Below are 22,146 nucleotides of genomic sequence, written 5' to 3'. Positions count from 1 at the left end.
GCTGGTGGCTCTCGGGCCCAGGGCCTTGGGGTCTCCACCCAGCCAAATGGCATGCGGGCAAAGGTCACCCTCCCTAAGAGGAGGCACCTGGTCCAGATGCACAGCATGAACGGGCCCCCTCCTATCCATCTATGGACACACATAAGACCAACTTGAAGTTGGTCTGTCTTGGTCGGGAGCCCAGGGCCAGGGGTTCCCTTGGCCCCTCCGATTCCGCAGAATCCCACCTTCATCTCCCTGGAAGCCAGGGCCGGGCTGCCCACCCGGCGGCAAGATGCGGGCGGGACCGACGCCTCCCGCCGGTCGAGCCACAGCGCCCCGGGCTCGGCTCCCGCAGGGGCCGGCCCTGCCCTCCCCCCAGCCGGCCGGGGCGGGAGTGGAAGCCGGATCCTGCTCTTTCGTTTTCGTTTCCCGGAAGGATAGCGATTACCGGAGCGCCCTGCGCGCCTGCTCGCCGGGAACCGAGCGCACGCTACTGGCACTCGGTGAAAGAGATTTCCTCCCACGAGACATCTCAGCTCTCCGGGCCAAGTTAGGGGTTTGGGAAGGGAGGGTCTGGCAGCTCCGGCCTGGCGCCCAGCAGCTGCGGGCTTTGCGCGCTCACCACGGACAGCCGGGCGGCTCCCACGCCTCCACCTGTAATGCAGGTAAGAGCCCGGCGGCCGAACCACGCAGCGCGGACGCAAAACCAACTGCCCCCATCCCTTCTCCACCACCGAATTTTCCGTACTCATTTTATCAGACTTTTTCTCCTGGCTGGAGTCTCACTTTCCAATACATTCCCAAATCTCGACCCCCCCCTCCCCCCTTACTCCCTTCACCGCACCCCCCTCCAGCCCCTTGCTCTCTCTCTTTGAAATTGCTCTGTGTGCGGCTCCTCCTTCCCTTTTCCTCAGCCCTACATCAACCAGGTGTGAAATCTCTGAACGTTTCTGCGCCAGCCAGACCCTCACAGCTGCCACACAGAAGCTCCCCGCAGGGGCCCCTCTTCTTAGCAGTTCCTCTTCATTCGTCATATTTTCCTGGGAGCCTCAGAATGTGCCCAGAGCTGGGTACCCTCTCTGACCCCCAAGGCCTTCCTCTGCTCCCTTCTCCCCAGGATCCACATCCATGTCTGTTTCCCACACTCCTGCCTGGCCCTCAAGCCGGCACCCAGAGCTCTCCCTCAGCAGCTCCCCAGTTGGCCTTCTGCAGCCTGGCAGCCGCGGGCCTGGAATTCCCCGTTCCTCTTGCTTGGAAGACAAGGATCTTTCTAGAAGTCCTAGGCCGGTTCTAGGACTCCAGCCCCTCCTCCAGCTTGGCAAGCTCCGCTGCCTCTGAGGCTGGGTTACCTGGAAAACAGCACCAACTGGGGCAGGATGGGGGGCACCCAGGAAGGAAGTGGGAATTACCCCAGAAGTTGTTGAATCCTCTTCTGCAGTGACCAAGGTTTTGGAGTTTGCTTTGCTGGCTTCAGGTCCAGTCTTTTACTGCAGATGGCCCTCCTCGGACACCAAGGGATGAATGTAAGGCTCAGAAGAGCCCAGAGTGAGGCAATGACTCTTGCTGGGACTGGTTTCACTTTCACTTTTTAGACTATGGCAGCCTGTGGCTGGGCATCAGCCCCAAGGATCCCCCTGCTTCTGCAAAACCTTGCCATGTTTTTCACCCCCTCACCCTGCTCAGTGCACTACATCACCCCTGGGGGCTAGGCTGATGGTAAAATTGTAAAGATACAGACGTCCTTTGGTGGGACTTTGGGGTTCAGAAGTTTATTCTTCCTTTTTCTCTTTTGAAAATAGCATGTAATTGTTTGTTTATTTCTGATTTAAGGTCTTTTTATCCTGGCCCCTCGGGTTCTCACTGAGTATTATTAAGCCCTCAGATTTCCAACTTACAAGTCAAGTCTTGGCAAAGAGGCCTTCTGGTGGGGTTAGGCACAGGCCCGAAAAGCTTGACTAGGAAAGATGAATTTATCAACTGTCCACTGTGTACAAGATGTTGATTGTATCCATTGAAGACATACTGGCTCCTACCTTTAAGGTAGACATGGAGATGGATGCTCTTTCCCTTTGAAAGAAATTCTGAATACATTTCAGGATGACTGAGCCTGCACCAAGATGCTCAGCTTTGACTACACTGGTTTTTCATCCTCTAGGAGGGAGCATTGGCCAGTCCTCCTGTGAGCCCCGTGGCAGCCCCGCCACCTCCAGGCACCCAGGCCCAAGCCAGGTGCGAAGCTCGAGGGGACCTGCTGGACGAGGAGGGGATCTGCAGGCTGCCAGGAAGGCTCCGTGAGTAGAAGGAAGGGGAAAGGGTGATATTTTTAAAGGACATAAATGGGAAGCACTAACTTTTCTTATTTAAGGATTTAACGTCCCTCCATGTGCCGCGTCTTTGCTGGGTGTTCTTTATTCCTCGGCGAGGCAGTCAGAGGCGGTAAATGTGAATTCTCCCTGCAGAGAATACAGCTGACATGACTCAGGGCGCCAGTCTCCTCTCTGCTAACATGTTGGGATCCGATGAGCTGTCGCGTGCCTCCCAGCCTACAGACAAAGAGTTGGGGACATTGCCAGTGAGGAAGCCAGTCGGGGCTAAACGTGAACAGTTGTGTGTATGTAGAATCATCTTTTATTTTATTAAATTTTTTTCAAATTGATTTTTAGAGAGAGAGAGAGAAATATCAATGTGAGGCTGAAACATCGACCGACTGCCTCCTACACACCCCAACTGGGGATCAAACCAGCAACCCAGGCACATGCCTGATCAGGAATACAACCGACAACCTTTTGGTGCGCAGCATGATGCCCAACCAACTGAGCCGCACCTGCCAGGGCTAGAATCCTCTTTTAAATAATTATGTTTAATTTTTATTATAAAAATAGCATGTATTTATTATCAAAAATTGGGAAATGACAGAGAAGTATAAGAAGAATATATACAGAATAATCGAATGCACCCAAAAATAACCACGGGAAATATATTGGCCATGTTCTTTCACTCCACTCCACTAATATATTTACGCCTGTGTTTCAAATGGCAACGCTGAGAGGCAGAAACGCTGAGCGACGTTGAAGATCACACAGGCTCTCCATGTTAAGGCTAAACCTTGGTCCTGTTGATAATCTTTTAAAATTTTTTTTTCCTTTATTGACTTTAGAGAGAGAGGGAGAGGGAGAGAGAGAACATCCATGAGAGAGAACATCAACTGGCCACCTCCGGCATGCCCCCCCCAGGGCATGTGCCCTGACCAGGAATCGAACTGGCGGCCTCTTGGTGCATGGGTCGACGCTCAACCACGGAGCCACACCGGCCAGGCGATAATCTTCTAAGAGATGTGCGAATGCACTTTCTAATCTGTGGAAATCATGGGCGAGGCAGCGAGCTGACAGCCGCGGGATCTTTGATCTGAGCGAGGGTCTTGGGGCTCCCAGGCCACTTCCTGCTGGGTGGCCCAATGGCTGGAACACCGCTTTATCGATGTCACACCCTTCTGATTTCCTGGCCACAGAGTGCTTCTGAGGCGCCGACAGGACTGAGCAGAGTGTGGTTAGGATTTCACAGGCTTGCGGAGAGCCTGCTGCTCCTTAAAGCCTCGCCTCCCTGCTGCCTGGCATTTGCTAAATGGGGGACAGAGCCTGCCTTGCCACGATTAGAGGGAAGGTGGGGTCCGAGACGTGGACGCATGGACAGGAGAGAAGCCCAGAGTGTGGAGGCCCCGAGCCGCAGAGCAGCGGTGGAGGGAAGTGGCGGTGTGTGGGGAGAAGGGCGGGGAGGTCTGTAAGAACCTCTGTTGTTTCCCTTTGTCCAGATGCCAACCATGACCGGTAGTTGGGGCTCAGGGCTGCTTCTAGGAGGCATTTGGCAACAGTTACATAGAGGGTAGGATTTGGGCTCCATTCCCAGTCCAAGCCATGGTGATGAGGAAAAGCAGGACCTGGAGGACAGACCTGAAGACCCTGAGTGTTGCTGCTGGGAAGGACCTTAGAGGTCATCTAATCCAGTGTCCTCGTGGCAGCTGAGGTCACAGCCTCAGAGAGGGAGGGCCTTCTCTGCAGGCCCCCAGAGCCCTCTGGATTGTCCCCCATGGCCTCCCCCATATTCAAAGACCACTCCCACAACAAGCTCACCAAGTCCTAGGACATCAAAACTGGCAGAGACCCTAGATGTCACCTCAGGTAACTCCCTCATGTTCCAAATAAAGAAACCGAAGCTCAGGAGATTCATTCTTCTCAAAGTCAAGTAGCCTTCAGTCCCTGCCTTCCACTGTGTACCTAACTCAAGGTTACTAGGTGAGAGGGTACAGAAGTGGGGACTTAGAAAGTTGAGACTCCCATTTGGTGACTACAGTCCCCTTCAGTGGGGCCCCTCGGAGACGGTCGTCAGGTCTTCCTGCTCATTTCTAGAGACAGGAGTTTCCTCCCCTCTGGACCAGCCTGGTCCCTGGTGACTCAGCTCAGAATACAGGGTCATGTGACCTCTCTCAAGCTCCTGAGGTACTAGTCTTATTGCCCCGGGTTAGATTTCTCCAGAAGCAGACCCTGAAATACTTCACAGAGGAAAGAAGGAATTCGAAAGACTGTTCTCTCAGGCCAACAGCACTGTGGACCCCTGGAGCTCAGTCCCGGTGGGGACCTGTCGGGGACAGTGCGAGCACACCCTGAGTTAGCCCAGCCCAGGGGGAAGGAAGCTGGACCTTTATCCACTCACTTCTCATCCTGATGGGATGACGGCTGCTTCCAGGGGTATGGACTCCCCAGGGGCCTGCTCACTGGCTGAGTCCGGCCGAGCATGGAGGTGAGAGCTACAGCCCACGGGCCGGGCACCGACGGTGTCTTTTATATTTCTCATGTAGATTCTGTGACTCATATTTACTTCCGAAAATATTCAGACAGCCCAGTCTGGCCCTTAGTAAGTATCTAACAGTCTTAGAAGATAGGGTACACTAAATGACTCATTTTCCTGTCAACAACATGCCACATAAGCCAACTGCTGACACCTAATGAGGGTTTGACCTTTCAGATGGCTGGGTGACATCAGTCCAATGCTTACGCCTCCGGAAATTGGGTTGGCATGGCCCTGACGTTCGTTCCCAGTCACCCAGCCCGCTCCCTCCTCCACCTCCAGCGCCGTTCTAATCAGCGGTGCTGCTTTGCCCCAGCGGGAAGGCGAACACACGAAGTAAACCTGGCTCAGCTTTGTAAGTCAGCGCCCCGAGGTGCGACCAGCCAGGGCCCCGCAGGCCCCCGTGCCGCAGAGCAGGGGGATCCTGATGTCGTGACAGGCGGAGGGCAGGGTGGAGGGATGGGATTCCTGGGGCTCTGGAAGAGTGACCCCCACTCACAAAAGGGAACTCATGACTGTGTGTCCCCCTGTGCAAGTGGAGAGAGAGAGTATCGCCCCGTCTGAGGGCCGGCTGAGGCTGGGGAGTCAGGAGCTATGAGGGCACGGCCAGCCCTGTGGCCACTTCCAGGACCCCTGCTGAGATCACAGGGAGTGAGTCTGGGAGGAGGTGATGCCACCTCAAAGATCAACTGGGGGGATTTTGAGAGGAGTCAGTTTAGACATGATCACCAGCACAGCCTCACTCGATGACAGAAACAGAGACTCCTTGAGAGCAAGAGTCTAACGATGGTCAGAGAGCGCCTCAGCCCGGGACTCTCAGTTCTCGGTCCCCAGTCCCTGATTTTCCAGGAGCTCATTCCTGGGGAAAAGCTCTGTGGACTTCCCACTGCTGGATGGAGAGGATTGTGTTTTCATTTTTAAAGCTCCTCGTTGTGGAGCCACAGGAAGAGATATAGAGTGCCACCTCCAATTTTCAGATGTCACAGGCAGAGGGGTGGTATCTGTCTGCAACTCCCCAGCAGGGTACAGGAGGGGCAAGGGCTCTAGGGGAGCTCCAACAGAGGATGCTCAAGCTCACATCCTTCACCCATAGGAGAGCCCTGGGCATTTACATTTTTTTCCCCTTTATTGATTTTAGAGAGAGAGGAAGTGAGAGAGAGAGACAGAAACATTGATGAGTGAAAATATCGATTGGCTGCCTCCTGCACGCCCCCCACTGGGGATTGGGCCCAGAACTTGGGCATGTGTCCTGACCGGGAATCTAACCGGCGACCTCTTGGTGCATGGGTCTACACTTAATCACTGAGCCACATTAGCCAGGCTCCATTGAATTTTAGATAGAATGGGAGGGAGGGGGGAGAGAGGGAGAGAGCGAGGGAAAGATTAATGTGAGAGAGGTTGGTCAGGATGCCCAGAGGCCTCTTTGGCCCTCCCTGATTTGCTTAGCTCCTGCAGTCAGGCAATATATGTTTATTGAGCATCTACTATGCAGCAGGCATGGCTCTAGGTGCTGGAGAGACAGAAATGCCTGAGACTGACAAGGTTTGTGTCTCACAGAGCTGATGTTCCAGTGGGGTGGGGGTGACTACACGAGGAAGCACAAAGTTCTGGTAAGGGCCTTGAGGGCAATACAGCTGGGGGGAGCCCCCATGTTCAGCCCTGCTTGTTCTTCAGGGAGACACCCAAGCCCTCTCACCATGCCCTGGACAGGCAGCTCCTCTGGCTGCCCCAGACAGCAGGGTCTCTGTTCAGATCTGTCCAGAAACTGGTTGTTGGCCAAACTGGAATTTCCCTGTGAGCAAGGCTTGGGGCAGGGAGAGGAAGGTGATATCGGGCTGGAGTCTTGCGAGGCAAAGATGGTTGGTGTGAAGGAACTGAAAACACAGCGGATCACTGCGGAGAGAGAGAAGTTGTGGGCTGGTTTGCAGGTGAAGCCCCGGGGGGTTGGTTCGACTGGGAAGGGAGCCCCAGTTAGGCCCATCCCAGTCACGAGGTCAGGGAGACTTCTGGGGGGAGTCCACTCCTTAGATAAGGGCACCGGCATTTGTTGGGGTGCAGGCGTGCTGGGCCCCATCAGGCATTTCACACGCGTGACCTCATCTAACATGAAGAGCTGGGTCTCGGAAGGCAGACACCACATGCCCGGCGCTGGATTTGAAGTGGATTCTCTCAGAGTCCTCGTGACAGCCCTGAGGGGCTGGTCCTATTTGTGTTTGCTTTGGTTGCTGAAGGCTGGCCCAGATCCAGATGAGAAACCTGAGACAGTCATTTAGGCCCCATTGTTGACCGCTGACCTGGCACAAGCATGGGTACTTTTTGCTGTTGTATTTTTTTTTTTTTTTTAGGTATGACTTACATACAGCCAAGTATACTAATCATAAGTGTGCAACTCCTTGCATTTTTTAATGTATGTATACACCAGTGTGACCACCAAGTACATTAAGATCTGGAGCATTTCCTGTGTCCCGGAAAGTTCCCTTGTGTCTCTTCCCAGTCACTTCCCCTCCAGAGGACCACTCTGCTGACTTCTCTCCCAAGAGGAGCACTGCCCGTTCTTGATCACAGTTTTATGTCTGGCTTCCTTCCCCAGCACAATCTGTAAGCTTCACCCATGTGTTGTAACACTCGGCTGTACTTTCTGGTTTATTACTGAGCAGCATCTATTACATGAAAATATCACAGTTCGCGTGTCCATTCTCTGGCTGATAAACACGTGGGATGTTCCCAGTGCTTGTCTGTTGTGAAAGAGCCACGGTGGACATTTGCATGCATGCCTTTCAGTGGATGTGTTTCTTGGGTCTTTACCTAGAAGTGGAAATGCTGGGCTCACAACTTCTGCACCACACTGTCCCTCCGGCAGCACAGCAGCCCAGAGAGGCAGTGCTTGCTATTAACCCATTTCACAGAGGGGGACATGGAGGCTGAGGGAGGTTGGGTGGGGAATTGGCTAGCAGGGGCTGAGCTGGAACCCAAACTCTTGGGAATTTGGGCACAAGCTAGGTGGCTGACCCACTTCTCGGAACCTGGTCCTTTCCTAGGGCACAAGCCCTATTCGATAGCTCTTTGATGTTAGTACTCTTTGCAGACCTGGGAGCAAGGTCCCTGTTCTTTATCACTGGACCGGAGGTGCTGGCAGCGATGGGATGAAAGGCAAGGGTAGGAATGAGCACAACATAATGAAAGCAAAACCAAACGACAGTCCAGCCAGATGCAGGCTTCAAGGCCTCGGGTTGCTGTGGGCTGCGCGTGACCTCAGGGTCCCTCAGAGATAGCTCGGAAAGTGTGCAGCCCGTGTCTCTGGATCTGGGAGCAGGACCACGTGTGTGGTTGTGAATGTCTGTAAGTTCAGGTGTTCCCCTCTTACTGTTGTCATTTTCTCATGGAGGCAGAACAGCGGGGGGTTGGGGTGGAACCCATCCCCACATTCTGGCCAAACATGGGAAAATGGGGCCCTCTGACTCAGAAATTATAGTTTCGAATTTTCAGACTGACAGCCTCAGATATCACGAAATAGGCAACACTGCAGAAAATGCAACCGCCAGTTAGCCCGGAGCCCAGACAGCCCTGACTCTCGCCACTGCCACCTCGGAGTCCTACCTGCCTGGCCCTGTACCACCAGGCTGAGCTCCGCCGTGGCTCCGAGTTCCCGTTTCACAACAGCAACTCATCCTTCTGTGGTCGCGCCAGGCCCTGACTATCGGGGTGCATTTCTTCCCACGTGTTTAGTGGGGGTGCTCCTCTGCAGAGGTTCTCAACCGGCCGAGACTGTGCTCCCCTGCCCTTGTGGACATTTGGCAATGTCAGCAGACATTTTTGGTTGTGACAACTTGTGGGGGTGTGTGTACCGCTGACATTGAATGGGCGGAGGCCAGGGATGCTGCTAAACTTCTGCAAAGCGCTGGACAGCCCCACAGCAAGGGGTTCTCAGGCCTGAGGTGTCACAGTGCTAAGCAATCCTGCTGCTCTGTGAACTCAGGTGGGATATTTTTGTCTTAAAAAAAAATGTAGAGATGCTCTTGACCTCTGACAGGTATTAGTCTTTTATCTGTGATTTGTGACTACTGTATTTCCCCGAAATCTGCCCCCTGTTGGCTTTGTTGATGATATCTTTGCCACACAAAAATTAATGTAGTCAAGCGTGTCTTTCGTTTGTATTGCAGCCTCAGTTTCCTGTCGAGGTCGAGGTTTCCCTACCCTTGTTTAGTGCACAGGCTTCTTGTTTCTCCTTCTGTTGAGGTTTTTGTTAGGCCTTATTTCATCAGAAATTGATTTTTGTGAATGGTGGGAGGTGAGGGTGCAAATATGTTTTTTCCATGGGGAGAGCCAGTGTGGTTTTACCACATCTTAAATCAACTGTCCTTTCCCCTGAATTAAAATCTTACCTCTGTCATACTTTAACTCACACACACACACACACACACACACAGCGCTCCCTCTTCTTTTTCAGTGATTCTTGTCAACCTTAGTTTAATACCATTGGATCTTGATTACATGACTTTGTGGTATGTGGTACCACAAAGGTGACTTGTCACCTCTATTCTTCTTTCCCCCTTAAATAACTTTTTGGTCCACAGACATTTATTCTTTCTTATTCACAATTAGTTCCCAAAGTCAGGTGAGGAAAACCTGTCCTTCCTTCCCAGCCGGGCTGCCTTGCCCCGCTTTCTGCGATAGCACAGTGCCCTGTGCAGCTGGCTAGCTTTGTTATTAGACAGCCTCTGCCTGCTGGGGTCCCTCCCTCCTGCCAGCCTCGCTCTGTGCCGTCCCCAGCGGTGGCCCGGAGCTTGGCACATGGCTCTTGCTTGTTAGATATTGGCTGAATGAATGAATGAGTAGATGGTGCACATTTTTTTTTTAATGTGAAAACTACTTTGATCTCTCATGTTGTTTTGGGAACAAGACAGTCAGAGGTTGTCACTGCCAGGGTGCGGTGTTCGACAGCTGTTTCTCTCCTCTGCCGCGGTTTCTTACCAGTCATACTGGACCCAGTGAACCCTGAGCCCCTTCCACTGTCACACGGCTCAGGGTCCTGGAGGGACACAAGCTCTTAAGAGGGAAAGCACCGCACTGTGCAAAACGCCAGGCTGACTCACTGCAGGGGCACAGTGCTGGGGCCCAGGACTTTCAGGAACCCATGAAAATATTTCAATTTCTTTTGAAATCAGGAGAAAAAAAGGTTTTAGGTAGAAGGAAATGTTTTAATATAAAACAGTATACTCACTTTATGCCAATACAGTCATAACATATAATTAAATTTTTTTTGTGTGTGCCCGGCCTGTGTGGCTCAGTGGAATGAGTATCGTCCCATGGACTGAGAGGTCCCAGTTCGATTCCTGGTCAGGGCACATGCCTGGGTTTCAGGCTCGATCCCCAGTTGGGGCGTGCAGGAGGCAGATGATTCTCTCTCACATCTATGTTTCTATCTCTCTCTCTCCCTTCCTCTCTCTTTAAAAGAAAATCAATAAAAAAACATTTTCAGTTGAGTAAGGGGCCCGTGAGTGTCAGGTTATGGCCCTGCGAAACAAGCCAGGTTAGGGAGGTAAGTAGCTGGTATCAGGAGCAGCCAAGCCAAGGCAGACTAGAAGTGTAGGGGGAATAAACAAAGGCAGCCCCTTGTCTGGGTATTCCCAGGGATAAGGTGGGTGGAGGCTCCTTGCCCTGGGCTGTTCCCTGAGCACACCCAGATCTGCGCTGTTGCCATCACCGAATGGAAGCGTACCGCAGCCAGGCGGACCTGGTTCAGACCTGGTTGTACCTCATGCCACTGTGGTACTGAAACTCTGAGAGCCTTGGTTTCCTTACTTGGAAAACAGTAACAATAACAGCCTCTTTGTAGGACAGGTTGGCCATTCATGCAATCATTCAACTGTGTTGACGGGCACCTATGTGCCAGGCACTGTCCTGGAACCCATACACAGTGTGCCCCAGCACGCCCAGCCCAGAGCAGCTCCTCATTAAACATTTGTTGGATGAACAACCGGAAAACAGGCTGAGGTGGGGGTGCGGTTGGGGGGGCACCAGAATTATAAGTGAATACATACATAATGCCTAGATAATGATACACATAAACATATAATTATATCAAATGGAAAGTGCAGTTACAAAGAAAGTAAGGTGCCAGGAAAGAAAGCACAGGACCGGGTGACAGAGCCAAGGACGGAGTGGGGCAGGGCAGGGGGGCGTCTGCCCCGGTGGGCGTTCAGGGTGGGCTTCCCGTGTTGCAGGGATCCAGCCTGCGCTCTGGAGCCGCGAGGACGTGCTGCACTGGCTGCGCTGGGCCGAGCGCGAGTACTCCCTGCAGCGCACCCGCGAGCACGGCTTCGAGATGAACGGCCGCGCGCTCTGCATCCTCACCAAGGACGACTTCCGGCTGCGCGCCCCGGGCTCAGGTCTGAACCGCACGGGCTGTGCTCTAAACCGGCGGGGACCCAGGTGGGCCCGGGAGGGAGCCGCGGGCGTCGGTGGGAGGATCAGGACCGTGCTCCCCCCAGCACTGCCCACGCCCCTCTCTTCGCACTTGTCTGCCCGGTGGTTGCAGCCACAGCCGGCCTGCGGCTAAGGACCCAGAGTGGCTGTTGTTTTCAGAGCCCCAGGGGCTCCTGCCCCTCACTTTCCCCTCCCGTTCCCTGTGGCCCTGTCTCCCCTACCGCACTACTGCCCCCATCTCCATCAGTACCAAGCTTGTGACAGGACATGCCACCCGAGAGGTAGGTGACTGCGGGGGAGTGAGGCCAGCCTCCCCACCCAGCTGGTCAGCAGCCCTCCTCCTGCCCTGCCCCCAGGTGACGTCCTCTATGAGCTGCTCCAGTACATCAAGACCCAGCGGCAAGCCCTGGTACGTGGTCCTTTTTTCGGGAGGGCCTTCAGGCCGAAGATGTCCAGTCAGTACTGCCCCTGCCCCCTGGAAGGTGAGAAGGCCCTTCGCAGAGCTCTGAGACCCTCCCCAAACGGCCGTTAGGAGAGCAGCGCTTCCTCCAGGCAAAGTCATGCAAGAGGCCCACCTGTGGGAGCGCCCTCTCTCCCCCCTGCCCTGCCCCCAGCCCGCACCACCTGCCCTCTGGGACCCTCCAGCCTCTCACCTCCTCATTTCTCTGCTGGCCTCCCCAGCAGAAGGTGGTTGTGGGGTGCCGGTGTCTCCCTTTCTTTTCCTCCTGATCTCTCCATGAAAACTGCTCTTATCAGGGTCTCCAGGGAGCTGAACTTAGGGATGACCTGACCACTCACCAGGACCTTTCACAGCCTCCCACCCAGTGGGGTATCCTCCTCCCCAAGTTCTTCCCTTGGCTTCTAGGACACCCCACTGGTCACTCCGTCTCAGTCTCCTGGTTTCTCCTCTTCTCCCCTACTTCTAAATGTTGGGGTACCCCAGGGCTCAAGGCACCTCTTCTTTTTTTTTTTTTTAAAAAAAATGCTTTTATTAATTTTTTTAGAGAGAGAGGAAGGGAGAGTGAGATAGAAACAGATGTGAGAGAGAAACATCCATCGGCTGCCTCCTGCATGCCCCCTACTGGGGATGGAGCCCACAACCTGGGTATGTGCCCTGGCCAGGAATGGGACTTCTCAGTCCATGGGACAACGCTCAACCACTGAGCCACACTGGCCAGGCAGTGGACCTGGGTAATCTCACCTAGTCTTGTGTGTGAAATACCATCTAGTGCTGATGATTCCCATACATACCTGGACCTCTCTGAGTTCCAGATTGAGCACCCCACACTGCCTGTCTCACCCCCACAATGGGATGTCCACTCCAACAGCAACTCAATTCCTAAAGCAAACACCTGATTTCTGGCTCCCCCCAAGTCTTCTTGCCTCCTTCCAATTGCTCTGGTCAAAATGTTGAATGTCATCTTTGGTTGCTGTCTTTCTCCCATAGTGGGAACCGAACCAGGGACTCTCTGGTCTGCAGGCTGACACTTCAACTGCTGAGCCAAACCGGCCAGGGCCTCTTAATGTCCTGTGATCTGTTCTCAGCAGAGCAGCTGGAGAGAGTCATTTGTCAGTTCATGTGACCTCTCTGCTTAGAACCTTCCAATGGCTCCTGTCTCACTTAGATTCAAGGCTACAGTCCTTACCACCTGTCGTCCACTGCTACCCCTTTCCCCCTTGCTCATGTGGCTCCAGCCACACTGGCCACCTGTTCATTGAACAAGCCAGAGACGCTCCTGCCTCAGGGCCTTTGCACTTTTTTTTCCCTTTTCCTGGCATTCCCTTCTCTAGATACCAACATAGCCCACTCCTCTACCTCCTTCAGGGGTCTGTTCAAATGTTAACATGTGAGCGAGGCCTTCTCTGACCGACATGCTGCACCTTTCCCAGGATTTCCTATCAGTCTGTGGTGCTCTGTTTTCACCCCTCATACTACATACTGTTTCTATTTCCTTTTTAATTTTAATCATCTATCTCCTTCCACTCCCAACTAGAATATAAGCTCCATGAAGGCAGGTGCTATTTTTGGGTGTAGTGATGTGTCCCCAGTATTCTCAGAACAATGCCTGGCTCATCGAAGGTTCTCAGCTTATTGGGTGGATGGAGAAGACACTGGACTGAGATACAGGGCGCCTGGGCTCTGGACCTGGCTCTGCCACCCCTTGGCTTTGTGAACAATTTTACAGATGAGGGAACAGGTTTGAGAGATGAAGTTACTTGTCTAGGAGCTGGGGTTAGCACCAAAGTACTTGGCCGTCACCCGTGCCCTCCGCTGCTTCCTTGACCTTCTAACCAGGGCCTAGATGGAGGATTATTAGCAGTGCTGCCTACTGGGCTCCCAGGCATGTCATCAAGGAGGCCAGGGCTGGGGGAGGCTCTGGTCCATAGAATCAATGGTGCTCATTTGCTTGCAGATGGGACCAGGCTGTCTCCAGTGGCTCCCCAGCGAGGCCTCCTGCAGCAGCCACCAGATCTGGAGCTTACCAACTCCTTGAGCCATCTGGATGGCCCTGGCCTGGCCAGGTGTACCCTCAGCAGGGAGGAGTCCCGCGACTTATCTCACTGTGCGGAGCTGGGCTGTAGGACTGAGGGAGTCTGCTCTTTCCCCATGATGCCGCAGGCCCCCATCGACGGCAGGATTGCAGGTGGGTAGGGGGCTGTGTTCCCCTGGCCTGGGGAGAGGTCACAGGTGACAAGGAGGAGGGTGGTATTGATCTGGGGGATGAGAGGTTCTGTCTGCTGGGCGGTAGGGTGTGGGTGACTGTCCCGTGTGCTGCCACAGCCTGGCCACGGTGAGCAGTGCTGCTCGGGATTGCCAAGCCCCCCTGTCTCCAGACAGAGACAATTAAGCCGTCCCGGTCAGTCAGGTCAGCGTTTCCAACCTTATTTACTTTTATTTTTTAAATTCTCATCAGAGGATATTTTTCCATTTATCTTCAGATAGAATGGGAGGGAGGGAGGGAGAGAGAGAGAGAGAAACATTGATATGAGACACATCGATTGGTTGCCTCCTGCATGATCCCGACCAGGGCTGGGAACCAAACTGCACAGGAGGTATGTGCCCTTGATCAGAATCGAACCCGAGACTCTTTGGTCCGAGGGCTGACGCCTTAACCACTGAGCAAAACTGGCCAGGACCTTATTTACTTTTATTTATTTTTTTAAAGAGAAAGCGACGCCATTTATTTATTTATTTATTTATTTATTTATTTATTTATTTATTTATTTACTTACATACATACGTGCCCTTAGCGGTAACCGAACCCGGGACTGTATGGTCCGCAGGCCAATGCTCCAACTGCTGAGCCACACCGGCCAGGGCCTTATTTACTTTTAAATAGTGGAGCACGTACTATGTGTCAGACATGGTTCTTTAATCCCACAACAGCCCTCGAGGTCGGTATTTTTTTTTTTTTTTTTTCGAGGACATTTTTCCATCTTTTGTACAGACAGAGTGGGAGGGAGAGAGAGGAAGAGAGAGAGAGGGAAACATCGATGTGAAGGGACACATCGAGTGGCTGCCACCTGCACGACCAACCAGGGCCGGGGACAAACTGCAACTGAGGTACGTGCCCTTAGCGGGAACCGAACCCAGGCCTCTCCGGACCGCAGGCGGACGCTCTAACCGCTGAGCCAAACCGGCCAGGGTGAGGTCGGTATTTTTATTAGCCCCAGTCACAGATAAGGAAAATGAGGCACAGAAAGGTTGAGTGACTTTCCCATGTTCACACAGCAATAAATGGCAGAGCTGGGCTGTGAACCCAGGCAGTCTGGCCTAGAGCCTGAGCTCTGCAGGGGATACATCTCCATTTTGCATTTGTTGTTAAAGGATTAACGAACAGACAGGCAAGCAGACAGACTGACAGATAAGCACCAAAGGGTGTTTTCTAGCCATATTTATTCTATATTTATATTTATTATTAAGAGGGGGGGGGACACTATATTTATTCTGAGACCACAGAAAGGGAAGAAGCCTGGTTTCTGGGTTGGAAGTGACTGGGAATCACTAAAACACAATCATTTAATTTTAAAAATAATAGTGCTTAACGTTCTTTGAGCGTTTCTTCTGTACCAGGCACTGTGCTAAGGTTTTTGCTTTTGTTTTGTCTGCTATTTCACGCTCACTTCTGGCCTTGAGGAAACCAGCTTGGAGACCCAGGAAGTGGGACTGAAGCGCTCAGTGCTCCTGGGCTCCCCCTGCTGCTTGCCCTCTGCAATGGCACATTTGCTTTTCCTGAATCTCCGGTTAGGATGGAGATGGATGTCAGAACCTGATTTAATAGAGTCCAGGGGCTGAGTGCCTGGGCCAGGGCCAGACAGGGACCTGGACCCTGAGGGGAGGGCATTGGCTTTAGTGTCTGCAGAGCGGGGTTAGACTCAGGCGCTTGGTGCCTTGGGACACATCTGTACCTCTCTGAGCCCAGTGCCTCATGTCTTCCTGGGGATGAAGGTAGCACCCCCTAGACAGGGATGGGGAACCTTTTTTCCTGCCAAGGGCCATTTGGATATTTATAACATCATCCTTAGGCCAGACAAAATGATCAACTTTAAAATCAGCCTGCTGTATTGGTCAGGCTGATTTGGTGAGGTATGTGACGTTAACTGGTGTTGATTTGCGGGCCTGACCTTCCCCACACCTGCCCTGGAGGTAGGGTGACTGAATGAGACAATGAGTGATGGCCCGTTTCGGTTGCCATCATCTGCACCATCCTGCTGCAGCCTGGGCTCCAGCCTCGAGGGCCCAGAGCGCCTTTCTCGTGCCCGTCCTCACAGCCAGGAAAGGGCCCTGTCTACACCCTGTGCTCCATTGCAGACTGCCGGCTGCTGTGGGATTACGTGTACCAGCTGCTCTCCGACACCAGGTACGAGTCCTACATCAGGTGGGAAGACAAGAATGCCAAGATCTTCCGAGTCGTGGATCCTAATGGTCTCGCCAGACTCTGGGGAAACCACAAGGTGAACCTCAGCTAGCAGGCGGGATGGCCTCAATGCGTCCAGAAGAGGACAGGGCGGGGTCGGGGGCCCTCAGCACAGGGGCAGTCCTTAACTGATGGGCTTCGCCAGCAGCTCTACACAGTGTTGGGACCGCTTTACTGGGGGAGATCCTGAAGGACAGACAGTTACTTCTTAAGGATGGGGACTGTCCCTGGAACTTGGTCCCTTTGCTTAGCGTTGGAACCTTTCCGAGCTCATTCCCGTGAACTGCACCTCATATGCTGAGGGCTCTTGGGCCAGGTGAGGAAGCTGGTCCCTGGGGAAGCTGGGCCCAAACGCAGGTCCCAGGCCCTGCAGGGCCATCCGGTGTGAGGGCTGGACAGGCCTGGGGACGACTGGGACCAGCATTCCAGCTCGAGAAATGCCCATACCCAAATGGTGTCTGCCAGGGATGCTAATGACTAAGTACTTATTTTAGTAAGAACTAGAATTTAAAATGTAACTATCATGTCACTCTCATGATTTACAGTGGTGATATAAAGCAAGTGTCCTTGTCTATAAATTAATTCATTTAAGTGGAAAAAAAACACGAGTCTTTTAAGGAAAACTATTAATAATCACAATAATTTGCAATATATAGCATTTCTTAAAATGGTATAGCGTTTGATTGGCAGGCACTGCTCTGAAGGCTGTACCCGTATTAACTCATTCACTCCTCACAACAGCCTGGTGAGGGCAGGTGGGTATTATCAGATGGGGAGCCTGAGGTACGGACTGGTTTATCAACTTGTCCAAGAATCTGCAGCCAGGAGGTGGTGGAGCAGGGACTCGAACCCAGACTGGAGATCTACACTGCTCTGCTCTATTTTATTGCCTCTCAGTGCTGCTGGTGGTTGGAAGAATGTAAACAATTAAAGTTTGGCTCCCCTTCGCCCTCTTACAGAAAAAAAGAAAAATAAATAAATAAATAAAGTTTGGCCGTGCTTATCTGGCCCAGTCCCTGTGTGGTACGGGGGGAAACAGGCTTGGAGAGTGGCAAGTTCGTTTAATGAGCACATGCTACATGCCAAGTACTGTGCTAACCGTTTACTCCTCACCACAAGCCTGTGAGATGGATGTTCTTGTCCTCATTGTACAGCCAGGGACACAGATTCAGAGAAACTCGTCCAAGGGCACACAGCTGCCAAACAGTGGAGTTGGGGCTTCAGTTGACACCCAAGCCCGGCCGCTTTGCCCCTGCTCTGCACTGCGCACCCTGCGGAGAGAGGAAACCGTCACTTGGCCAAAGTCATTTGGCCCTGACCCCCCCTTACCAGTCTCTCTGATGACCTTTCCAGCTAAATGTGTATTTATGCGTGACTACCTGTGAATTCCCTATTTAAAGCAGCGTGTGACTTGCTCCTGCTCATGGTTCCCAGTCTGGTAGATGAGAACCGCCCCAGGGTCCTCCACCCCCCCCCCCCCCCGCCCCCGTCTTTCTCCTTCCAAACTGAAGAGAAATCTCATGCGCGCTCTCAGAACTCGGGCTGCTCCCTTCCAGTGTAGAAGCCGAGGCCTAGGAGTGGGGGGTAAATTGGGGGGTAACGCGGGCTGCTTTGCCTTCCAGAACCGGGAGAACATGACCTACGAGAAGATGTCACGGGCCCTGCGTCACTACTATAAGCTGAACATCATTAAGAAGGAGCCGGGGCAGAAGCTGCTGTTCAGGTGAGCAGCCTTGGCCCAGGTGCACAGCGGGCGGGGTGGGGCGGGAGGGCAGGAGGCCCCACAGCTGGGCAGTGGCTGACTTGCAGCTGGGGCCTGAATTCCAGATTTCTGAAGATCCCCGGGAAGATCACCCAGGACAAGGGCAGCCGCCCGGAGCAGCTGCAGGGCGAGGAGCAGGGCAAGATGGGCTTCAAGGCAGAGACACTGGAAGTCTCTCCATGAGGGGCACGTGGACTCTAGGCGCTGGGCACTGATGGGATGGAGACCGGGTCTCTCGTGACGTAGCTAGCTGCAGGGTGTCCTCCCTCTCCCAGGGCAGCAGGGACGGCCAGGCGGGCTCTGCTCGTTCAGGATCTGTTGTCTGGGACCTTAAAGCTGCCCGAGGGCCTGGGCTGGCTGAGAACTGGGAGGCTCACAGCCAGGACATTGTGGGGGCATCAGTCTTTGGGTAGGGCAGCCCTGGGCCTACGCGGGGCACAGGGCGTGGACTCGCTCTCTGCCTTACCCCTGGCTACCTGCCCAGCTAGGGAGAGGCAGCTGGGTGCTGAGAGCATCCAGCCCATCTCCTTCAGTTGGCAGAGGGAGGGAGCAGAGGTCCCTCACTGAGGCGCAGCTGGCCTCATCTGTCAAAGGGGCTTGCTCATGAAATCACGCCCTCGGGGCTGATGTATGAACAGGACTAAAGGATCATTGCTTTGTCAGCCTTAGTGATAATAATACCTGACATCCAAGGGCTTACTGTCTGCAGGCCTTGTGCTAAGGGTTCTTCCTATTTTTTATCTCATTCAATTCACACATCAGCCCCGTGAGGTTTAACGGCTTGGAAACAGAGGCAGAGACTCCCAGAACAGGGGTGTCTCTCCAGAACCCAGCGCTGTTGCCTGTTTCCTGTGACTCTGAGTGTCTTGGGCGCTTCTCAAGCAGAGACCGGGGCCCTACCTCTCTGCCTCGGCTCTTGGCGGAACAATCCCCTCGTCCACGGTTTTTCTTTTGGTGACTCTGTGACTATGGCCCAATGAAGACTGCCACCCCCTCCACCTGTGGCTCCCTCTGCTCCTGCACCCGTCTCTGCCATGTGACTTTGGGCAAGTTGTCCCACCTCTCGGGAGCCTCAGTTTTCTCATCTGTAAAGGGGGGATGCTGCCCTGCCGGACCTCTCAGGAGAGCCGGAAAGCTCAGTAAGAGTGTCCCTGCGTGCTCAGGGCGTACCCGCTCTGTGGGGCGCTCACTCCGCGTGAGCTAAGAGAACGGCGAACTGAGAGCTGCTCCGAAGCCTGAGAAGGCCTGTGCCGTGGTTTCAGCTTCTCTCCGCTCCCCAGCTTCCCAGCTCCCCGCCCTGGCTGGGGCCTCCTGGGCCGGTCGGAGCCTCCGCCCTGCACCACGGAGGAGCTTGGGGAGAACTCGCAGGGGGTGCTTCACTTATCAAAAGCAGAACTTCTTGGGTCTTTGTCTTCCTTGGAAGGAGAAACCACCTGTGCCTTCAGCAAACCCTGTCTGGCTTAGCCTGAGTTGGCCTGAGTCACTGTACAGGGAAACTGACGGTTTTTGGATCTGGGGACTCAAAGCTCTGACCACTTGCAAGCAGGGAAACTCCTGGCTGAGTCCTGTCTGGGGCTCTGACAGTTGCACACCCAGACGGGCCAGGCAGGGATCTTACCCTTCCATCTCTCCTGAGACTGTTCTGTCTCCTTGACTTCAGTCCAGGACGAACCCACACCCCATAACCTTTCTCGTGATCCTCAAACTATGTAACTGGAGTGAGAGGGACCGTTGAAAGCAACGTGTCCAACCTCTCCCTTTGTAGAAAACACAACTGAGGCCAGAGACAGGGGTGACTTGCCCAAGATCACAGAGCCCAGCTCAGCCTGCTGGCCCCTAATGTTGCCTCATTTCTTCTTGTCTCACATCTTTTTCATGGGTCCAAGATGTAGAGGTTGAGACGAGAATGGAGTCATGGGTCACTTCTGCCGGTTGCAATGCTGACATTTGCCTGCTGGTGCATTAATGGTTGAACACACCTGTGTGTCCTAGGGACTGTCTTCACCCAGAGCAATGAATCTCACCCCCCGCTGGGACTCTTGGGGCCAGGAGTGGGCTGGGGGCTTGGGCAGAGCTTACCACCCCCGATCCCAGATCCTTGGACGCTCCGCTCGGCCCTGGGCTCAGCTCCACCCTCTCCCCATCTCCTCGGGCACATTGGCTGTGCCCAGGGACGGACACCTGGGTGCCAGGAATAAAGGGATTCTTCAGCCCTTCCTCCCATGAGCATTAATTGAGCACCTGCTATGTACCAGCGGAGGCTCTGGGTTTACCTCCACTTTTTACGAACTGGATTCCTGAAAAGCCAGGGGTCGCTGACGACAACATATGTCAAAACGGACTTCCTCACAAATAATTTTAACAAGCAGAAAATACATTTCATGGTTTGAAAAAGTAGCCAGTCATATCCTTTATTTTATTTTTTACCAGATTATATTGATGTCAACAATAAATAGTTTATGGAAAAAAGTGGTATGTTAAGAGGTTCACAAATGAACAGATGATGCAGATCACTGCCTCCTCCCAGCACAGACCCAGGAGCACAGGCCCCGCGATGCCCCAGCTTCTCCCTGACAGGGATTCTTTTGTTCGTTTATTTTTAAAATTTTATTTTTCAGGCATAATTTCCACTCAGTGTTGTTCTGAATGGGTTTCAGGTGCACACGTGTCAGACAACCACACACTGCAAAGCTCTCCCCGCGGTATGTCCAGTACCCGCCTGGCACCACGTGAAGTGATTCCAGTGTTGTTGGCCGTGTTTCCTACGCTGTAGTTTTCATCCCTGTGACTGTTCTGTAACTACCAGCTTGTACTTAGTCCCTTCACCTGTCCACCCAGCTCCCAACCCCGGCCCTCCGGCAACCATTTGTCTGTTCCCCACGTCTGTGAGCACAACAGGGATTCGGGCTCCAGATCTAGCACCCCAGCTTGGTTGGATACTTGTGCAGGAAGCCTGGCAGATGCTGGGGACCCACCCACACACTCTCTCTCGTGTGCCAGATGCTAGTGGTGACAACCTGTCCTGACTTCTTCCTCTGGTCCCTCCCCATGATGGTAATCCACATTACTACTCAAGTGCTCTCTGAGTTTCAGAGACACCCAGAAAACACGTGATTTACTGAGCAAGGGCTTGGTGTCTGCAAACCACCCAGCGTCTGGTGGCAAATGCAGAGGTGGTGGTGGCAGCCCAGACAGAGCCTGTCCAGGGCTGGTCAGGTCACCTCCACACTGGCTTGGTGGCCACTCCTAGGACCCCTGAGACAGCCCAAGGTTAGGATGAGGAGTTTAAAGTGGGTGGTCATGCAATCTGAATGTGCGTATTTTAAACATCTTTTAATCATACTCTTTAGATTTCCAGAATCTTTGTAAGCAAACTGCTCATAGGGGAGGGGTGGGGGCCTACAGAGGAGGCAGGGCCCTGCCTTTATGAGCTCCGTGAGGGGCACGCCCACTGGGCAGTGGGGACAAAGTAGCACTGGTGACTTCTGCTTGGCAGGTGCCAGGGCAAGTGTCCCAGAGGAGGATCATCTAGGCTTCTGCTCTGCTTCCCCTTCCCTTTGGAGGGGTGAGGTGTGGAGGTGGCAGGTGGTGGTCTTCCCATCACGAAGGGGCAGGGTCTGTGGAGGTCTGTCCCTGGGCGAGGGGCACGGGGTTCCTGAGGTTCATGCTGGGGTCAGCCTGGCTCCCAAGACAGGGCTGAGATGAGGATGAGGAGGGAGCCTTTAGGGAGAGGGAGGGCTGTCCCGGGTCTGACCCCTGAGGAGCAGCAGGAGGCGACTCCCAACAGCCCCACCTGCACACCCCCACTTCCCGGGCTGCTCTGTGAGGGAAAGCCACACCAAGGACGCCCGTCCCCGGGAGCCTGTGGTTCACCCTGCAGACGTGCAGGAGAAGCATGGCCCCAGGCACCGTGCTGGGGCTTCCCAGTGTCATTTCCTGGGAGCCCCTGACGCCCAGGTCCGGGCTTGGGTGATGACAGTTATGCCGTTTTCTCAGAAAGCAGTGAAACCGGAAGGAGGAATGATGAGAGGAGCAGCTGGGACAGGGGCTCAGCGCAGGGCAGGGAGCAGGGTCCCCTCGGCCCAGCAGAATCCCACACTCGCCGCAGACCGGATGCGCAGTTCCGCTGGCTCTCAAGTGCCTTCGGTTTTGCTCAAATGAAGTGAACTCCGTGAGGAGATGCTAATGCACGAAGTTCATCTCGGCTTCTCCTGG

General features: G+C 53.7%; 1 protein-coding gene across 1 annotated transcript; it reads left to right on the top strand.

Moving 5' to 3' along the window:
• Positions 1-418: 418 nt before the first annotated feature.
• Positions 419-20,324, top strand: ETV7 (ETS variant transcription factor 7). Its single transcript, XM_036249390.1, has 8 exons — positions 419-647; positions 2,138-2,273; positions 11,049-11,213; positions 11,607-11,732; positions 13,665-13,895; positions 16,064-16,206; positions 17,792-17,892; positions 17,997-20,324. Exons 1-8 carry the CDS (start codon positions 642-644, stop codon positions 18,112-18,114), a joined length of 1,026 nt encoding a protein of 341 aa, XP_036105283.1. The 5' UTR covers positions 419-641; the 3' UTR covers positions 18,115-20,324.
• The last annotated feature ends 1,822 nt before the right edge of the window (positions 20,325-22,146 follow it).

The sequence above is a fragment of the Molossus molossus genome, unplaced genomic scaffold, assembly GCF_014108415.1.
Source record: "Molossus molossus isolate mMolMol1 unplaced genomic scaffold, mMolMol1.p scaffold_m16_p_8, whole genome shotgun sequence".
NCBI classification, from domain to species: Eukaryota; Metazoa; Chordata; class Mammalia; order Chiroptera; family Molossidae; genus Molossus; species Molossus molossus.
Note: the sequence above shows the minus strand (reverse complement) of the source record. Positions and strands in the feature narration are given on the sequence as shown.

Excerpts from the sequence above, each read along its gene's own strand:
- ETV7 (XM_036249390.1), top strand. Across the intron at positions 2,274-11,048 it reads CAGGCTGCCAGGAAGGCTCC|GGATCCAGCCTGCGCTCTGG; the intron begins GTGAGTAGAAGG and ends CCCGTGTTGCAG. Across the intron at positions 13,896-16,063 it reads CATCGACGGCAGGATTGCAG|ACTGCCGGCTGCTGTGGGAT; the intron begins GTGGGTAGGGGG and ends GCTCCATTGCAG.